The sequence below is a fragment of the Pantherophis guttatus genome, chromosome 4 (assembly GCF_059756535.1).
Source record: "Pantherophis guttatus breed Tessera chromosome 4, ASM5975653v1, whole genome shotgun sequence".
In the NCBI taxonomy this organism is placed as follows: Eukaryota; Metazoa; Chordata; class Lepidosauria; order Squamata; family Colubridae; genus Pantherophis; species Pantherophis guttatus.
In genome coordinates this window covers 134,910,057-134,924,949 of record NC_142066.1, presented here as the reverse complement: position 1 = coordinate 134,924,949, position 14,893 = coordinate 134,910,057, and the positions used below count along the sequence as shown (strand labels likewise).

General features: G+C 35.3%; 1 protein-coding gene across 1 annotated transcript in view; it reads right to left on the bottom strand.

Annotated features, from left to right (window-relative positions):
* Window positions 1-14,893, bottom strand: part of ITGA8 (integrin subunit alpha 8) — a 119,612-nt gene that overhangs the window by 55,273 nt on the left and 49,446 nt on the right. Inside the window, exons 12-14 of the mRNA XM_034402551.3 lie at window positions 11,622-11,827; window positions 9,720-9,911; window positions 1,441-1,486 (exon numbers count right to left, since the gene is read on the bottom strand). Of these exons, the coding sequence (XP_034258442.2) occupies window positions 1,441-1,486; window positions 9,720-9,911; window positions 11,622-11,827 (444 nt within the window). The remainder of the gene's footprint in view (window positions 1-1,440; window positions 1,487-9,719; window positions 9,912-11,621; window positions 11,828-14,893) is intronic.

The following is a 14,893-nucleotide window of genomic DNA, read 5'->3' as shown; positions in this document are numbered from 1 at the left end:
TTATTTTATTTGGCCATTTTGGCTGTGGTTATAACTGTGTGGAGACTGTTATCTTCCTATTGCTCTTCAGAATGGTTCTTGCATGAGCAGTGAAGGAACTGGCTCTGTGGAGGAGAATCCAGAACCCCTATTGCAAAGTGGAAGAATGGAAAGTCCAGACAGATGCTTCTGATGCTACATCAGTGCAAGATTTCGAATGGTTTTTCTCATAATAAGAGACAATCTGTTTTGCCAGACTATCAAAAATATGTTCTGTGTGTAGCGCTTCTATTCTTCTGGACTATAAGTAAGATGGCACTTACTGATGTTGGCAAGGGGATAAGACACCTTGTTTAGAGTTATTCTCACCTACAACAATTCAAACTTTCCTCTTTCCATAGTATGGTTGTAGGTCTGCAGGAAATGATTTGGAAGTGCGTGACTGTACCTTCTGAAAAGCCAGTACAGCAGTTCTCAGATGTCATTTGGGACTCCTTCTGAACCTTACATCCTCAAACTGGCTCAGTTATGTGCATTAAGTTTGCTACTACATCTATGGCTACCAGGCTAGTGCTTACTCAAAAACATTATGCAGAGTGACCAAAGCATATAGAGAAGGGAAAGTTATTCAATATCTGCCGCATTCTACCAATTGAAAAGATTAGGTTTTTAATGTGTGTAAAACTGCCTTAACAATGTAATGCTCCTTCTCAAACATAAATAGAAGTTTTGCTTTTTTTATTACATTTCATCTCTGTGATTAATATAGAAGAAAAAAGGAATATTTTTTCAGACTGTTTTATGGTATAAAATATATGACAGATCTTAAGCCAAGTGGACAAAAAGCCAAAAAAGAAGAAAGGTCATCACAGAAAGAGCAACAGGAACAGACATGGCTATAATAAGTGAATTAATTGTCTCTTTTTTGTTGACCCTTTTAGAAGAAAACTTTAAAAAAGAAAGTGATAAACCAGCATAGAGTTCATTTCCTTTCCAAATCTATAATCCTTAATAATAGCATAGAAAGCAGATTTTTAAAAAACCCCAAATACAGCAGAAAAGTATAGCAGTAGTTAAATTCTCCCATGCACACAATGGTGTAAAATCAAGTTAAATGCTAACCATCAACATACCATAACTCATTAATTTTTTCAAATATACTGCAGCTTCAGATTGTAAAGGTCCCTGTTATATTACTGTATGTACAATCATCCTTTGATGATTACACAGCCTTACAAATCCAATAAATCCAGTTTTATTCCTGTTATTCCAAAGTAACTGATTTGTTTCTACAAAACAGAAACCTTTTCCAGAAATATTTTGGTTCTGTTATTTCAAATATAGTTTATAAGAATGGGCTTCTGAAAGAACAGTTTCGCAATGTCAAAAACATTTTACATATGTATGTTTCTTATTAAAAGATTAAGGGTGGAGATCGTAAGAATATCTAACATTGCATACCTGTAAACAACTACCTTTCCAACTCCAAAAGCACCAACAATTAGATCTGTGGGAAAAATGCATATACACATTCTTAGAACAGGGGGAAAATAGAATAATAATTACAATTGACATTATTGATATGAAAATCAATAAAACAACTAAATGTACAGCTATATTGTGGAAACACTAAAATTCACAGAAACATTCATTTTTCTAAATTTATTTGAATTCAGATTTTAGGCACATTCTTTTCACTCTCATTCCCATATGAGCACTCACATTTTTCAATTAAAAAAAATGACCCAGCTTCTACTCAAGTATCAGAGTATTTTTTACTCCTCTTCATTATTTATACCACTTCTTATGCATACTCTTTTCCATGCCCAAAACAATAATTTCAGTCAAACAAAGAAATCAAGCCACAAAAGTCTCTCTGTGGTACACTGTCTAGACGACCATGATGGCTAATAGTTGGCCCAAATAGAGATCTGGATGCTCGAGCAGAATTAAGACCAAGATTTGTAAACCTAATAATGGATGGAAGATAATAAAAATATAAACAGTGCGGTAGACCTTAGGCTGATATAATTGAATTGGTTTTAACATCATTGTTTTTATATAATTTCATCTCTTACTATTAACCAAGATACAATACTTAATAAAACAATATTTAAAAAAAATAATTATTAGGAATATTCAAAACAGGTCTCTTTGTGCCTTTCATAAATGTGAACAGCTCCACAGAAAATTGACTGATTTCCTTCTTTAGCTTGGTCTGGCTAAGGACTACTTTAAACATCCTGAATGCCAAAATCATTAATGAGTTTTATAAACATTTTGAATTCTGCAAAAGAAAATAATCACAATCAAGTGTTCAAGCTGTCTACATTATCAGAATGTTTGGCAGCACTGTTATCCTAAAAATAGATGTTTTAGTGAATACTGTTATACTTCTTCCTAGAAAATACCAGAGAAACAATTTGCTAGCTGAAAGCAAAATGTTTGACATATGCAGAATATTTTCATCATAATAAGATATTATATTACTAAATTAGATATCTAGATCATTTCTAGCAAAACCTGAAGAAAAAGATTTTTTTAAAAAAAGATGATACTAATTCATTTTTTAAAGATTCAGCTTTTATTTCCTCTTTGTTTATTACTAAATAAGAACAAATCTTCATAGCTTTGATTAAAAGAGAAAATCTATAAAAAATCATTTAGAATACAGCTGTAATTCCACAAGGTTTTGCATTTGGATTTTATGTGTGCATTTCTACTTCCTAGAAGAATTGCCTTCTATGGTTATGACTCAATTTTTAGAAAGTAATTAAATCACCATAATACACTTGTAAAACACAGAAGTCTGCCAAGATGTCTAATACTGTGTACAGATAAGGAAGACTGTATTGCTAATTTTGGGTCAAAATTAGCAATAATCCTAAAGGGACATATTGTTCTCTGGTACTAGCCACAATTGTTGGGAAGGGTGAAATTAAAAAAGAAACATATCTATTTGCTAACCTGGGCTCTTGTTGTTACATAAATTTGATGTAAACACTTTGCATTATTTTGAGATGTAACAGAAGAAAAGAGTGATTACTTTAACTGTACTCAATAATAAAACCCATTGTACACTAGACTTTAAAAAGATGCTAATTGGTCATTTTTATTGCTAACTTGGATTTATGCTATAGCAGTTCTACTATTCACTATGCTCTTCCAAAATCTGGAACTATATAACACTTTCTATAACATAAATTTAAAGGAGCAAGACAACTGGAACCAGGTTGCGATGAGTCAGCTGCTAGCATTTCACTTTCATGGCTTGTTAGCAACAGATTGCAACAACAGATACTGTACGAAGCAGCTCTAATTTCTTCTTTGATTTCTTTTTTCATTGTATGTACCCTTGTTTTTAATAATGGTCCCGAATGCACTCCATAACTGAAACAATGATCCTAAATGAAAATTTGATAATTGTAGAACTCCTGGCCTTTATCTTACAAACTGTCTTACTACTTTATGTTTTTCAAAACCCCTACTACTATGGTAAAATGATGGAAGGTTTCCTGCTATACATCTTGATGTACATATGGATGAGCTATAAAGAATACTATTTCTTGAAGATGGATTATTCTGTTATTAATTTCCTAGGTCCTATTAGCCACGGCTCTTGATTTTGTATTGTTAGTTCATCTAGGTAGCAGCAGCTAATTGATCTTGGTTGAATTAGAAAAGCCAGGCAGGCTTAGACCTATTAAAACTTGACGTAATCAACAAATCCTCAGCCTGTTGGCTAGATTTTTTTTAAAAATCCCAATATGGAAATGGCAAACCACTTCCATATTGTTGCCCTTATGAGGTGACCAGGAGATAAGGCTAATTTAAGAAAGTCTTCAGATTTATTATTGTTTATTTGTGTGTGTGTCTGTGTGTGTGTGTAGATAGATAGATAGATAGATAAATAGATAGATAGATAGATAGATAGATAGATAGATAGATAGATAGATAGATAGATAGATAGATAGATAGATAGACAGATATAGCTATATAGACACACACATACATGTTTGGTTGCTATACCAGACAGACAGTTATAGAGATGCAAATGACAGACCCAATAGTTCCTCTGTAGAACTGTATCAGCAGCTCCTTGGGCAGTCTGGACTTTCTGAGTTGACGAGGAATAACATTATTTGTTGTGTGTTTTTAATGATGGTTCTAATGTTAGATGCCCTTTCAAGTCCTGGGAGATTATAGAACCCAGAAACCTGAAGGTCTCTACTATTGATACTGCATTGCCTAATATTGTAAGAGGTGGTAGAATTATTACACATCATTCTATCACCTCTTACAATATTAAGCAACACAGTATATAATATACAATAAAAGAAACCGGATGACATGGTAGAAATGTATATATATATTATATTCACAGTATATAATAGAGCTGTTGTGGCACAGTGGTTAGAATGCAGTACTGCAGACTAACTCACTGCTCACTCCAGGAGTTTGACCCTGACTGGTTCAAGTTGACTTGGCCTTCATTCTTCCAAGGTCAGTAAAATGAGTATCTAAATTGTTGGGGGCAGCATATTCTGTAAACCACTTAGAGAAGACTGTAAAGCACTATGAAGTCTAAGTGCTATTGCTATTGATATTAGGTCTTCATCATCCTTATGTACTTCATTAATTCTCAAACTTTCACTGTAAACAATAAAACAACAAATTGCCAGTCTGGATGTTCTCATTCTTTCTTCGATCTACAGTTGGTCCAAAGATTTTCTGTATTCTTTTTCTTGTTCCTAGTCAGCCAGATCACCTAACATTAATGCTAACTCTTTGAATGAGTTAACCAGCCACATATGGAGCTATGTTACCAAGTAACAGACAAACAACATTTTAACAACAAGTAATGAGAATGTCATACGAAACCTAAAGCTTTGCTACAATCAAGATAGATTATATGCACAGCATTGCCCTTCTCCACTAAAGTAGATAATTTGTCAAGGAAGAAGACTATATTTATGATAGTACCTTCTAATATATCCTTTAAAGCAAACAAAATAGGATGATATGGTAGAAATGTGTGGGTGGGTACAAATACACTGTGTCATTGAAAAGTATATTCTAGTATTAGCTAATTCACTAAAAATTCTAAAGGTTTTCCATAAGTACATATGGATATCTATATTTCTTTTGCAAGTTTCTCAATAATGCAGGAGGTGGTTCAACTCATTGTGTAAAAAGTGATAAAGTCATATTACTTTAACCAAAGAGCTGCCAGGCACAAGCCCAAAGATAACACAGTGAAACCCAATTGAGTCCAATCCTTTATTTGCTTAAATCTAATGGACAAAATATTATCAAACTAAAGCTATAACCATTTACAAAGATGTCAAACTGGTGGTCACAGGCCGGATGCATCATGCAGAGGCCACGCCCATCCTGGCTCCACAAAAGCAAAAAACATCACAATACATCACATGACATAATCAAGTTTGACACCCATGCTCTACCTAGTATATCTTGAGAAAACATGGAGTGTGGCTTCCCTGAACCTCTTTCCTCCTCCTCTATCTCTTAATTTGGATTGCTCTCTGGAATATACTGCTTCCTCCTTGGAAAAGTTCTGTGGTCCTAATGTTCTTTTCCATTGCTTTTTCAGATGCACATTCCATCACAAGAGTGATATTATCCTAAGCATATATGTCTCCACTTCTATGTTTACAATTTGTCAGATCAAAAACTTTGATTGACCTATCTGGTAAAATATTTCTGAATCCCAAGTTCCATTGATCCCAACTTCCATTGATGACAGCTCTATATAGAGAGTGGAAATATTCCAAGGGAATGTCCTGGTATGACTTTTATCAGCCACTCACTCTAGAACATAGAATGATAAAATTGGAAGGGACCGTGGACATCTCTTAAACCAATCCCCTGCTTGAGCAGGAGACCGTATACCATTTCAGATAAATGATTGTCCAGTTGCTTTTTGAAAGCCTTTGCTACTTTTATAGATAAACCAGATGAGCTTGCTTCAATATATTACCTGTTTATATTTTCCTACTACTTCTTCTATCATCATCATCATCATCATCATTATCATCATCATCCCTATTAGTAGAAGATATCCAATTAAAATGGAAGAAGTTGGTTTAGTTTCACAAAGTTTTTTGATCATAATAGTAGGAATACAAAGCACCCAAAAACACATCTTCTAAAGCCTTTGTAAAGATCTGAAGGAACAAGAAAGCACTTCAAATTTCCTTCTTTTTTGCTCTCTTTCAAAGTCAGTGGAGATGAGAATACAGAACTACAACCTTAGCCAGATGGATGAAAATAAACAAAGGAGGATGGGGAGAATCATTGAAAGCAGGCCAAAAACACAAACCATCCCAAAACATTAGCACAGTAGGTTAACAGAACATAGAGACAAAGATATTCCAGAACACTCTTCCAACAATGTCCCATTAATTACACGGGACGTATGCCAACAAAACAATCTACGATTTGGATGACAGCAACTGTGCTGTGTATGTTATGCTACAAATGCTTGGGAGCCTTCTCAGACCAAGACAGAGAAATGTTATGTGTATGTTATATGCTAATCTCAGAAAAAAGTAGTGATAGTAGTGGGAAAATGGATAAAATCAGATCAAAATGGTGCATTTCGAATACAAATAGTATTGGAATGCTGCATAAAATGGACAATCTCACTTTCAAAATAAAGACCAAAAGCTTCAGCAGTAAAGCAGTGCTGAGAAATACCAGATGACATCAGTAAAATATTGATTCTTCAAGTAGAAACATTTAAGAAAAAAACAAAAAAGAAAGAAAATTTTAAGAAAACTTGGAAAGCAACCCAATTTGAATCAACCTAATAATTGGCAAACAAATTTTATTTAATTTAATTTATATGCCACCCATTTCATCATTTCATAATCCAAATGACTCTTTGGATAGAAGAGATAAATTTTTTTTACCATGCTTTGCCATCTGTTCATAAAACCAATCTTTTGTAATTTTGTGAGCAACAGTATTTAAATGAAAGGATCCCGATATGCTTTGCTTCAAACTTCTCCAACCAGGGGCCCTCCAAATGTGTTAGAGCACTACTTCTATCATTTGAACCAGTGCAGATGTTGAGTTGTGGGGACTGACTTTGTTAAAGATTGTTTTCCAATACATCTGAAAGGATTATGTTTAGAGACAACTATTTTAATCTAATTGTACAAAATACAAATGGCTTATAACTCAATTCAATTGGTTTCAATTAAACAAAGCCAATACAACATATACACAATGTATGTTATTATAGTCCCCTTTAGAGAAATCAGATAACAATACAACATAGCTGACACAACATTCCTAACAAACAGGAAGCAGCAGGTGAAGCTAAACAGAATCACATCAGATACCTGTACAATTAGCACAGGGGCTCCCCAAGGCTGTGTGCTCTCCCAACTTCTCTTCTCTCTGTATACCAATGACTGCATCTCTAATGATCCATCTGTTAAACTACTGAAGTTCGCAGATGACATAACAATGATTGGTCTCATTCGAGACAATGATGAATCCGCATACAGACGGGAGGTTGAACAACTAGCCTCGTGGTGCAACCGGAACAATCTGGAACTAAACACACTCAAAACTGTAGAAATGGTGGTAGACTTTAGAAGAAACCCTTCCATACTTCCACCTCTCACAATACTAGAAAACACAGAATCAACAGTAGAGACTTTCAAATTTCTAGGTTCTACCATATCACAAGATCTAAAATGGACAGCTAACATCAAAAATGTCATCAAAAAAGCACAACAACACTTTCTGTGCCAACTCAGAAAGCTCAAACTGCCCAAGGAGCTGCTGATACAGTTCTACAGAGGAATTATTGAGTCTGTCATCTGCACCTCTATAACTGTCTGGTTTGGCTCTGCAACCCAACAAGACAGACACAGACTTCAGAGGATAATTAGAAATGCAGAAAAAACAATTGCTACCAACCTGCCTTCCATTAAGGACCTCATGTATACTGCATGAGTCAAAAAGAGGGCTGTGAAAATATTTACAGACCCCTCACATCCTGGACATAAACTGTTTCAATTCCTACCCTCAAAACGATGCTATAGAGCACTGCACACCGAACAACTAGACCCAAGTACAGTTTTTTCCCGAATGCCATCACTCTACTAAACAAATAATTCCCTCAACACTGTCAAACTATTTACTAGGTCTGCACTACTATTAATCTTCTCATGGTCCCCACCAACCATCTCCTTCCACTTATGACTATATGACTGTAATTTTGTTGCTTGTACCCTAAAATTTATATTGATATTATTTCGATTGCTTATTTGTATCCTATGACTATCATTAAGTGTTGTACTTTATGATTCTTGATGAATGTATCTTTTCTTTCAAGTACACTGAGAGCGTATGCACCAAGACAAATTCCTTGTGTGTCCAATCACACTTGGCTAATAAAATTTTCTATTCTATTCTATTCTATTCTATTCTATTCTATTCTATTCTATTCTATTCTATTCTATTCTATTCTATTCTATTCTAAAGCTGTAACAATGGATACATTAACATTAATTATCTAAATTAAGAAGAAAACATTCTGTTTTCTATCCAACAATAATATTGACCATTCCCTCTGTTCTATGTGGACATCTCATGCTACAAGTCAGATATATGTATTGAGCCATCAGATGAGTTAATAGTTCTTGAAAATTTAAACTTGTTGCATATTTCAGTCGTACACCACTTCATGTTTCTCAAATATTGGGATGATTCCTACCATCTTTGACTCCATAAAAGGTTTTATCTAGAACATTTGAATGCTACCAAGTTTTATAATGTACAATAGCTTGTTTTCAATTTTAAAATCTCATTTTCAATCAATTTGTATTCATCCATCCTCCAATTATTTGTTAAACTGAGAGTTTACTGTTTTTGTTTTCACTGAGTTTAGTAGGACTAGGAAACTATGCTCACTTTATGTATCTATTTGGTACAATGTGTTTGGTTCACAGCAGATGGCAGTGTCCAGCCAATCTTGACTAATCAATGAAAAACCAAGCAATAGCAATAGCACTTAGACTTATATACTACTTCATAGTGCTTTACAGCCCTCTCTAAGCAGTTTAAAGAATCAGCATATTGCCCCCAGCAATCTGGGTCTTCATTTCACTGACCTCGGAAGGAGAAAGGCTGAGTCAACCTTGAACCAGTGAGGCCCGAACTGTCAAACTGCTGGCAACCGGTAATCAGCAGAAGTAGCTGTACTGCATTCTAACCACTGCACCACCGCAGCTCATAAGCAGGTCAGATCTAGTTAATACTTGGATACTTGTAGGGACTAACATGTCTATTACACCAAATCTGGAAGCTGAAAAAACATCCCAGAGGAAGGCAAAGGTAGATCATGTTTTTACTGTTCACAAGAAATCTCTATGGACATGTCCAACAGAACTCAAGTCTTCAATTTCAAGGAAAAACATATTTTAAACCATTTAAAATCTGGATTTACAAACAGGCAAGTACCTTAAATGACTTAATTCTTGATCATCCATTTTGCTTTATAATGATGGTTTTATCTTCTTCTTAAGAATGTAGGTGTATTATGTTAATATACCCATTGTTGGTATTTCAAAAATGGAACTAAAGTATCTCCTCTACCCAAAAACAAATCTACATTTTTGACCTTTGTTCTCCAAAAAGAACAGGTTGAGAATAATGCATTTTCCAAGAAAAGAAATCTCCCTCTGGTGGAAGAACATTACCTGGATAATCATTTTGATCTATGTCTGATTCTCCTCTCAATGTAAATCCAAATCCTGCAGGCACAGATTGGGAGGCCCATATGCCAGTGAGAATCTGGGAAGGATTAGGATTTAACCCATTTGTCTCTCCATTGTAGATGAATACCCTCCCCCTTCTGTCTTCTCCTGCAAATGGAGCACCTATAGCAACATCTGCAAAATAGCAAAGCCAAATTACATTATTAGAAAGACCATTGAATCAATTGTGCCTGTCCTCAGGAATAGCATTTACTCTGAGATCCAAATAGCTCCTCCCTCCCACCTTTTGTAAGGCCTAGGGTTTTTTCCCCAGGCACTTGGTCAGGCATAATCTCTGACATAATCTGCATTATATAATTTTTTTTAATTATTTTATTTTTATTTTATAATTATAGTTATAGAATAAATTATTTATTTTATATTGCTTTTTTATATTGTTGTTTTAGTTTTATACTATCTACATCACATGTCAAGGAAACAATTATATAATTTGACTGACTAAATAAATGAGTGCTTTGCCACCGTGGGCAGGAAAAGTTTCAGCTAGTGCTGTGCAGAAAAAGATTCCACTTTCTTTTTTCTTCTGCCAGTTTTTTTCATTTTGATTAAACAGAATTTGTGGGTAGCTCCTGCATTAATTTAATTATTACGTAGTCCAGAAGTGTAGGTAAATATTCTATCCTTCCACATACAGTTCTCTCTCTAGTAATCCGTAGGATCTCTGGCTTCCCCCTCTTCATTTAAATTCCAAGGGAAGACACTGGTGGTGGGCTTCAAATTTTTTTACTACCGGTTCTGTGGGTGTGACTTGGTGGGCGTGGCAGGGGAAAGATACTGTAAAATCTCCATTCCCATCCCAGTTCAGGGGAAGGTTACTGCAAAATCCCCATTTCCTTCCAATCAGCTGGGACTTAGGAGGCAGACAATAGATGAGGGCAGGGCCAGTCAGAATTTTACTACTGGTTCTCTAAATTACTCAAAATTTCTGCTATTGGTTCTCCAGAACTGGTCAGAACCTGCTGAAACTCACTTCTGGAAGACACCATGAAAAGGGCCTGAGAATCAGGTAGGAAAATAGTGTCTCTTCCATAGAAGAAGGAAACTTTTAGTTTTGGCACAGTGTTAAATTCAGTTAGTTTTGCTTTCACAATCACTGACGTTCGAAATGGTGTGAATAATTTTAAAAGGAGAAAGGGATAAGGATCCATTACTAAACTAGTTGACTGACATCATTTGACCCAGGTCCTGTTTCCTGTTGCTGGAATGGAAGCTGCCCCCCTGCCATCTTCTTTAATAATAATTCAAGAGGGTTTTTAAAACTTTTCTCTTTTCTCAGGCTTTTTAAGCATGGAACTTTTACACATCTGGTTTTAATTGCTGTATTTGTTCTACTGATTTTTAGCTGAATTTGAGACATTATAAACCACCTTAGAACCTGTGAGTTTTAGTCCTGCCTTAGGCATGAAATCCAGGTGGGCCAGTCATTCTCTTAGCCCAGTTTAGCTTACAGGAGGGAAACAGGAGGAGGAAGGACTATTAGACATGTTCATTGCCTTGAATTATTTATAAAAAAAATAATAAAGGCAAGATTAAAAAAAAGGAAATTGTAACTAGAACCTACTAGGCTGAAAATTTTGACAACTCCATCATTCAACTCATTTACCCATTTTCGTGGTAGCACAACATCCTTCAGTAATCATGAAGGATGTAATTAGAATGTTTCCATCATCATATGTTCATTTTGGGCAACAGTTCAACTTTTGTCAATTCCTGCCTCTATATATACATACTGGGATTGTTTGAATAAAAGAAACTTTGCTATTGAACTATTCATTCTCCCTAAATTATTTATGTGCATCTCTTTAAGATGACATAGTTCCTTACCTCTATAACCATCCTGATTGAGATCTCCCAGGGGCGCAATAGAATTGCCAAATCGTCCAAAAACCTCTGTGCCAGACAGTGTCTGTGCTTCTTTGAAAGACAAGACAGCATCCTGGAGATACAGATACACCTGTCCAACCTCCTTAGGGTTGCTCTCAAATTCACGTTCCATAAAGAGAGGAGCACCAACTAGGATGTCATCCATACTAAAGGGGAAGAAAGAAGGATAAAGGTCAAACTGATATCCAAATTATCTCAGCTGCAAAAGCATGCTTGTTTTGCAGAAGGACAAGCTGGACAGAATGACTAAAGCAGATTCACAAGCCCTGACCATTTTGTAAATGCATTGTGTTAGCTCACACATGTATAAAAATGGTGGAGCTTCTGGCGCAGAGGTATTTTGATGAACACAGTAAGATCCTTGCATTGTGCTAGATTTCTATCGATTGGGAAGTTATCCAGCTTTTTTCCTTTCATCTCTGAAAGCTACTTACTATGTAACATCTGGACTGGACAAGGGTCACCTGTGAATTAATTGGCCCAGCAGTACCTGCTTTGGGAGATAGGATACTGCTGAATCACTGGTCGATGAAAAGTTTATCCATTCTTAGTTTCTTTCTCTTTTGGTTTCTGTATATCCTTGCATGAATGAATGAATCTTAGGCTGTGTGTTTCACTGTCTCTGATCTTTGCTATACTTTGTTTTTCCAACTCCTAATTCAGATAACAAAAACAATGATGTCAATTTCACCTCCATTTGTTCTCTTCTGTTTCCAGTCTGTCCTGAATTGTTCTAACAATGCACAGGGAGCTGGGTGTTTTAAAACATCTGGTTAGAGTAGAATTTTTTAAACTTGAGAAACATTTCTGTTTGTCTGCATTTATAAATAGCCTTGTTTCAGAGCCAAGTTCAGGCTCAGAAAGGCAAATGGGATGGGGAATGAAGCAGCAGCTTTTCAAATGTTACAGAACATTACAATTCACAGTAGTGTTTAATGCAATGCTACAAACTGTACTTGCTACACACTGCTTCCAGTCAGGAACTCCAAAACAAGTCAAAATGGTTGGTACAAATGAAATAACTGTGTTTGCTGCCTTGAGTTTTTTTATTTCCAGAAGATCTCCCCATTTCCAATGAAGGAGGCAATAGACTTCGATGCCAGTTGGTGAAACATGAGCAAAAAAGTGGATTAGGGTACCTAAATCCTACTTGTCTGCTTTCTATTGGCACTCTTTTTGCCATGGCATGAACAGTAGGTGGAACACAAAATAATGTTTGATCTGACTAAGCATTGATCTCTGACTTTCACATATCCACAGTGGTGTAGCATTTGTTTATCATAAATCAAGAAAGTACTTGTACTCAGGCACTGACCAGGAGAGCCTTAATTATTTTCTTTTAAGAAAAATGGCACTAAAAAAAGCACATGCTGGCCACCCACTGAAATTTTTGTATTCTATTGGATAATTAGCAGCAGAAATTGTGGTCCACCATCTGGGGGTCACAAACATAAGCACTTAAAGCTTTGATATAGTATGGGTTGTGTATGTTTACTAGACATTTGATTTCAGCTCACATTAAATAAATACCATTTCTATGAATCTTGTGTATAAGCTATCATGGTTCTGACCCACAGCTCCTGGTGTCTATTTAAATGAGTACTATTTTTCATTAATTGTGTTAGCAATGCAACACGCCACTATTATAACAACAATATTATACATTCAACTTTTAATATAAGATTATATGTCCATGATAGAACATATGCTTCAATTTCAAATTTGGGGTCTTGGACATTCTTGTATGAGAAACAATGTGGTGTAGTGATTAAGGTGTTGGACATACTCCTGGGAGACTGTGGTTCAAGTCCATGCTCAATCATAGGTATTCCCAGGGTTCTTATTGTGGGTAAAAATGGGAGGAAGAATCCTATACACATTGCCTTCAACTCCTGACAAAAGGTGGGATAAAAATATAACAAGTACATTTACAGGAAATAAAGTTGTATGTTACTAGCCTAGAGCACTGTTTTAAGTATCGCATTAGTACAGGGTGGGAGTGGGGCAATTTTCAGCCTATGGACCATATGCTTTCTCTTAGGCCCACTTCTAGGCCTGTCAGCTCTTTGACGAAATTCAGAGAAAAAGCACCAACCAGGAGAACTAACATTAATTTTATTGTAAGATTACAATAACAGAATTGTGTGAGCATGACTACCTCTCCCTTCGCTTACTTTTACTCTCCCCAAAACTAGAGAGGATCGCTTCTGAGACATTTTCTCTACTCCTACCTGTCCTTCAGTCTCAGATTTTGTTTATCAGGCCATTGTCTAAGTCATTCCTCCATTACAGTGTCCCCTGAATATCCTCAAATTTGATTAAATATTTATTTACAGTATTTTGGCATTGTAATTCAATAATTCACATTGACACAAGCTATGACTTAGTGGAGTGTGGGAGCCTAGCCAGATGTTTCTGACTAACAACAGCACCTATCAGAATTATGGGAGTTATAATCTAAAACATCTGGAGGGTGCCAGATTGTTTCCTTCTAATGCATACAATGTAACCAAACTTTCTAGGATTTTGAGAAATAAAAACCCATTTGGACCCATTCTCAGTTTTGAACAGCAGGTAGGATAGTGACAGAAGGCCTCAAAAATATATTCTCCACATCCCAACATTTCTCAAAGCTATTAAAAGAAGCGGATCTTTTATCTCTCTCTCTCTTCTATAAACTCCTGCCTCCAGTTATGGAAAAATCTTCTCCCAGTCCAGATGTTTCTTTAAAAATTACTTGTTTTTGAAAGCTTGTCCAAGTCTGAGGAAATTGGGAATCAACTGATTGAATTGGGAACTAGTTATAGTGATTAACTAGTAAGTTAAAAAAATAATAATTTTTGAAAAATAATGTGATCTGCAATGTTTGCGATGAGGAAAAGTTTCTTATTTTATTGGGAATGCATTAGTTTTCATTGTAGCATTTTATACTTCAATGCTTATTCTTGCATTTTCTAAAGTTTTAAATCCTATATCCTAAAACATAAAACTTGAAATAAATCATATGCAACTGTCACTTCAGAAATCAATCTAAACTCCATAATTGTATGCTTTTTTCAACTATAAATAGTCAGAAATGTACATATAATATAGGTGCTATTAAAATTAAAATAGTCTAACCAATTCCCTCTCCATATCAACATAAACAAGTTTAAGGTGGTAAATTAATACATCTGCTGGGATAATATAAAAGAATGGATTCAACTTACTAA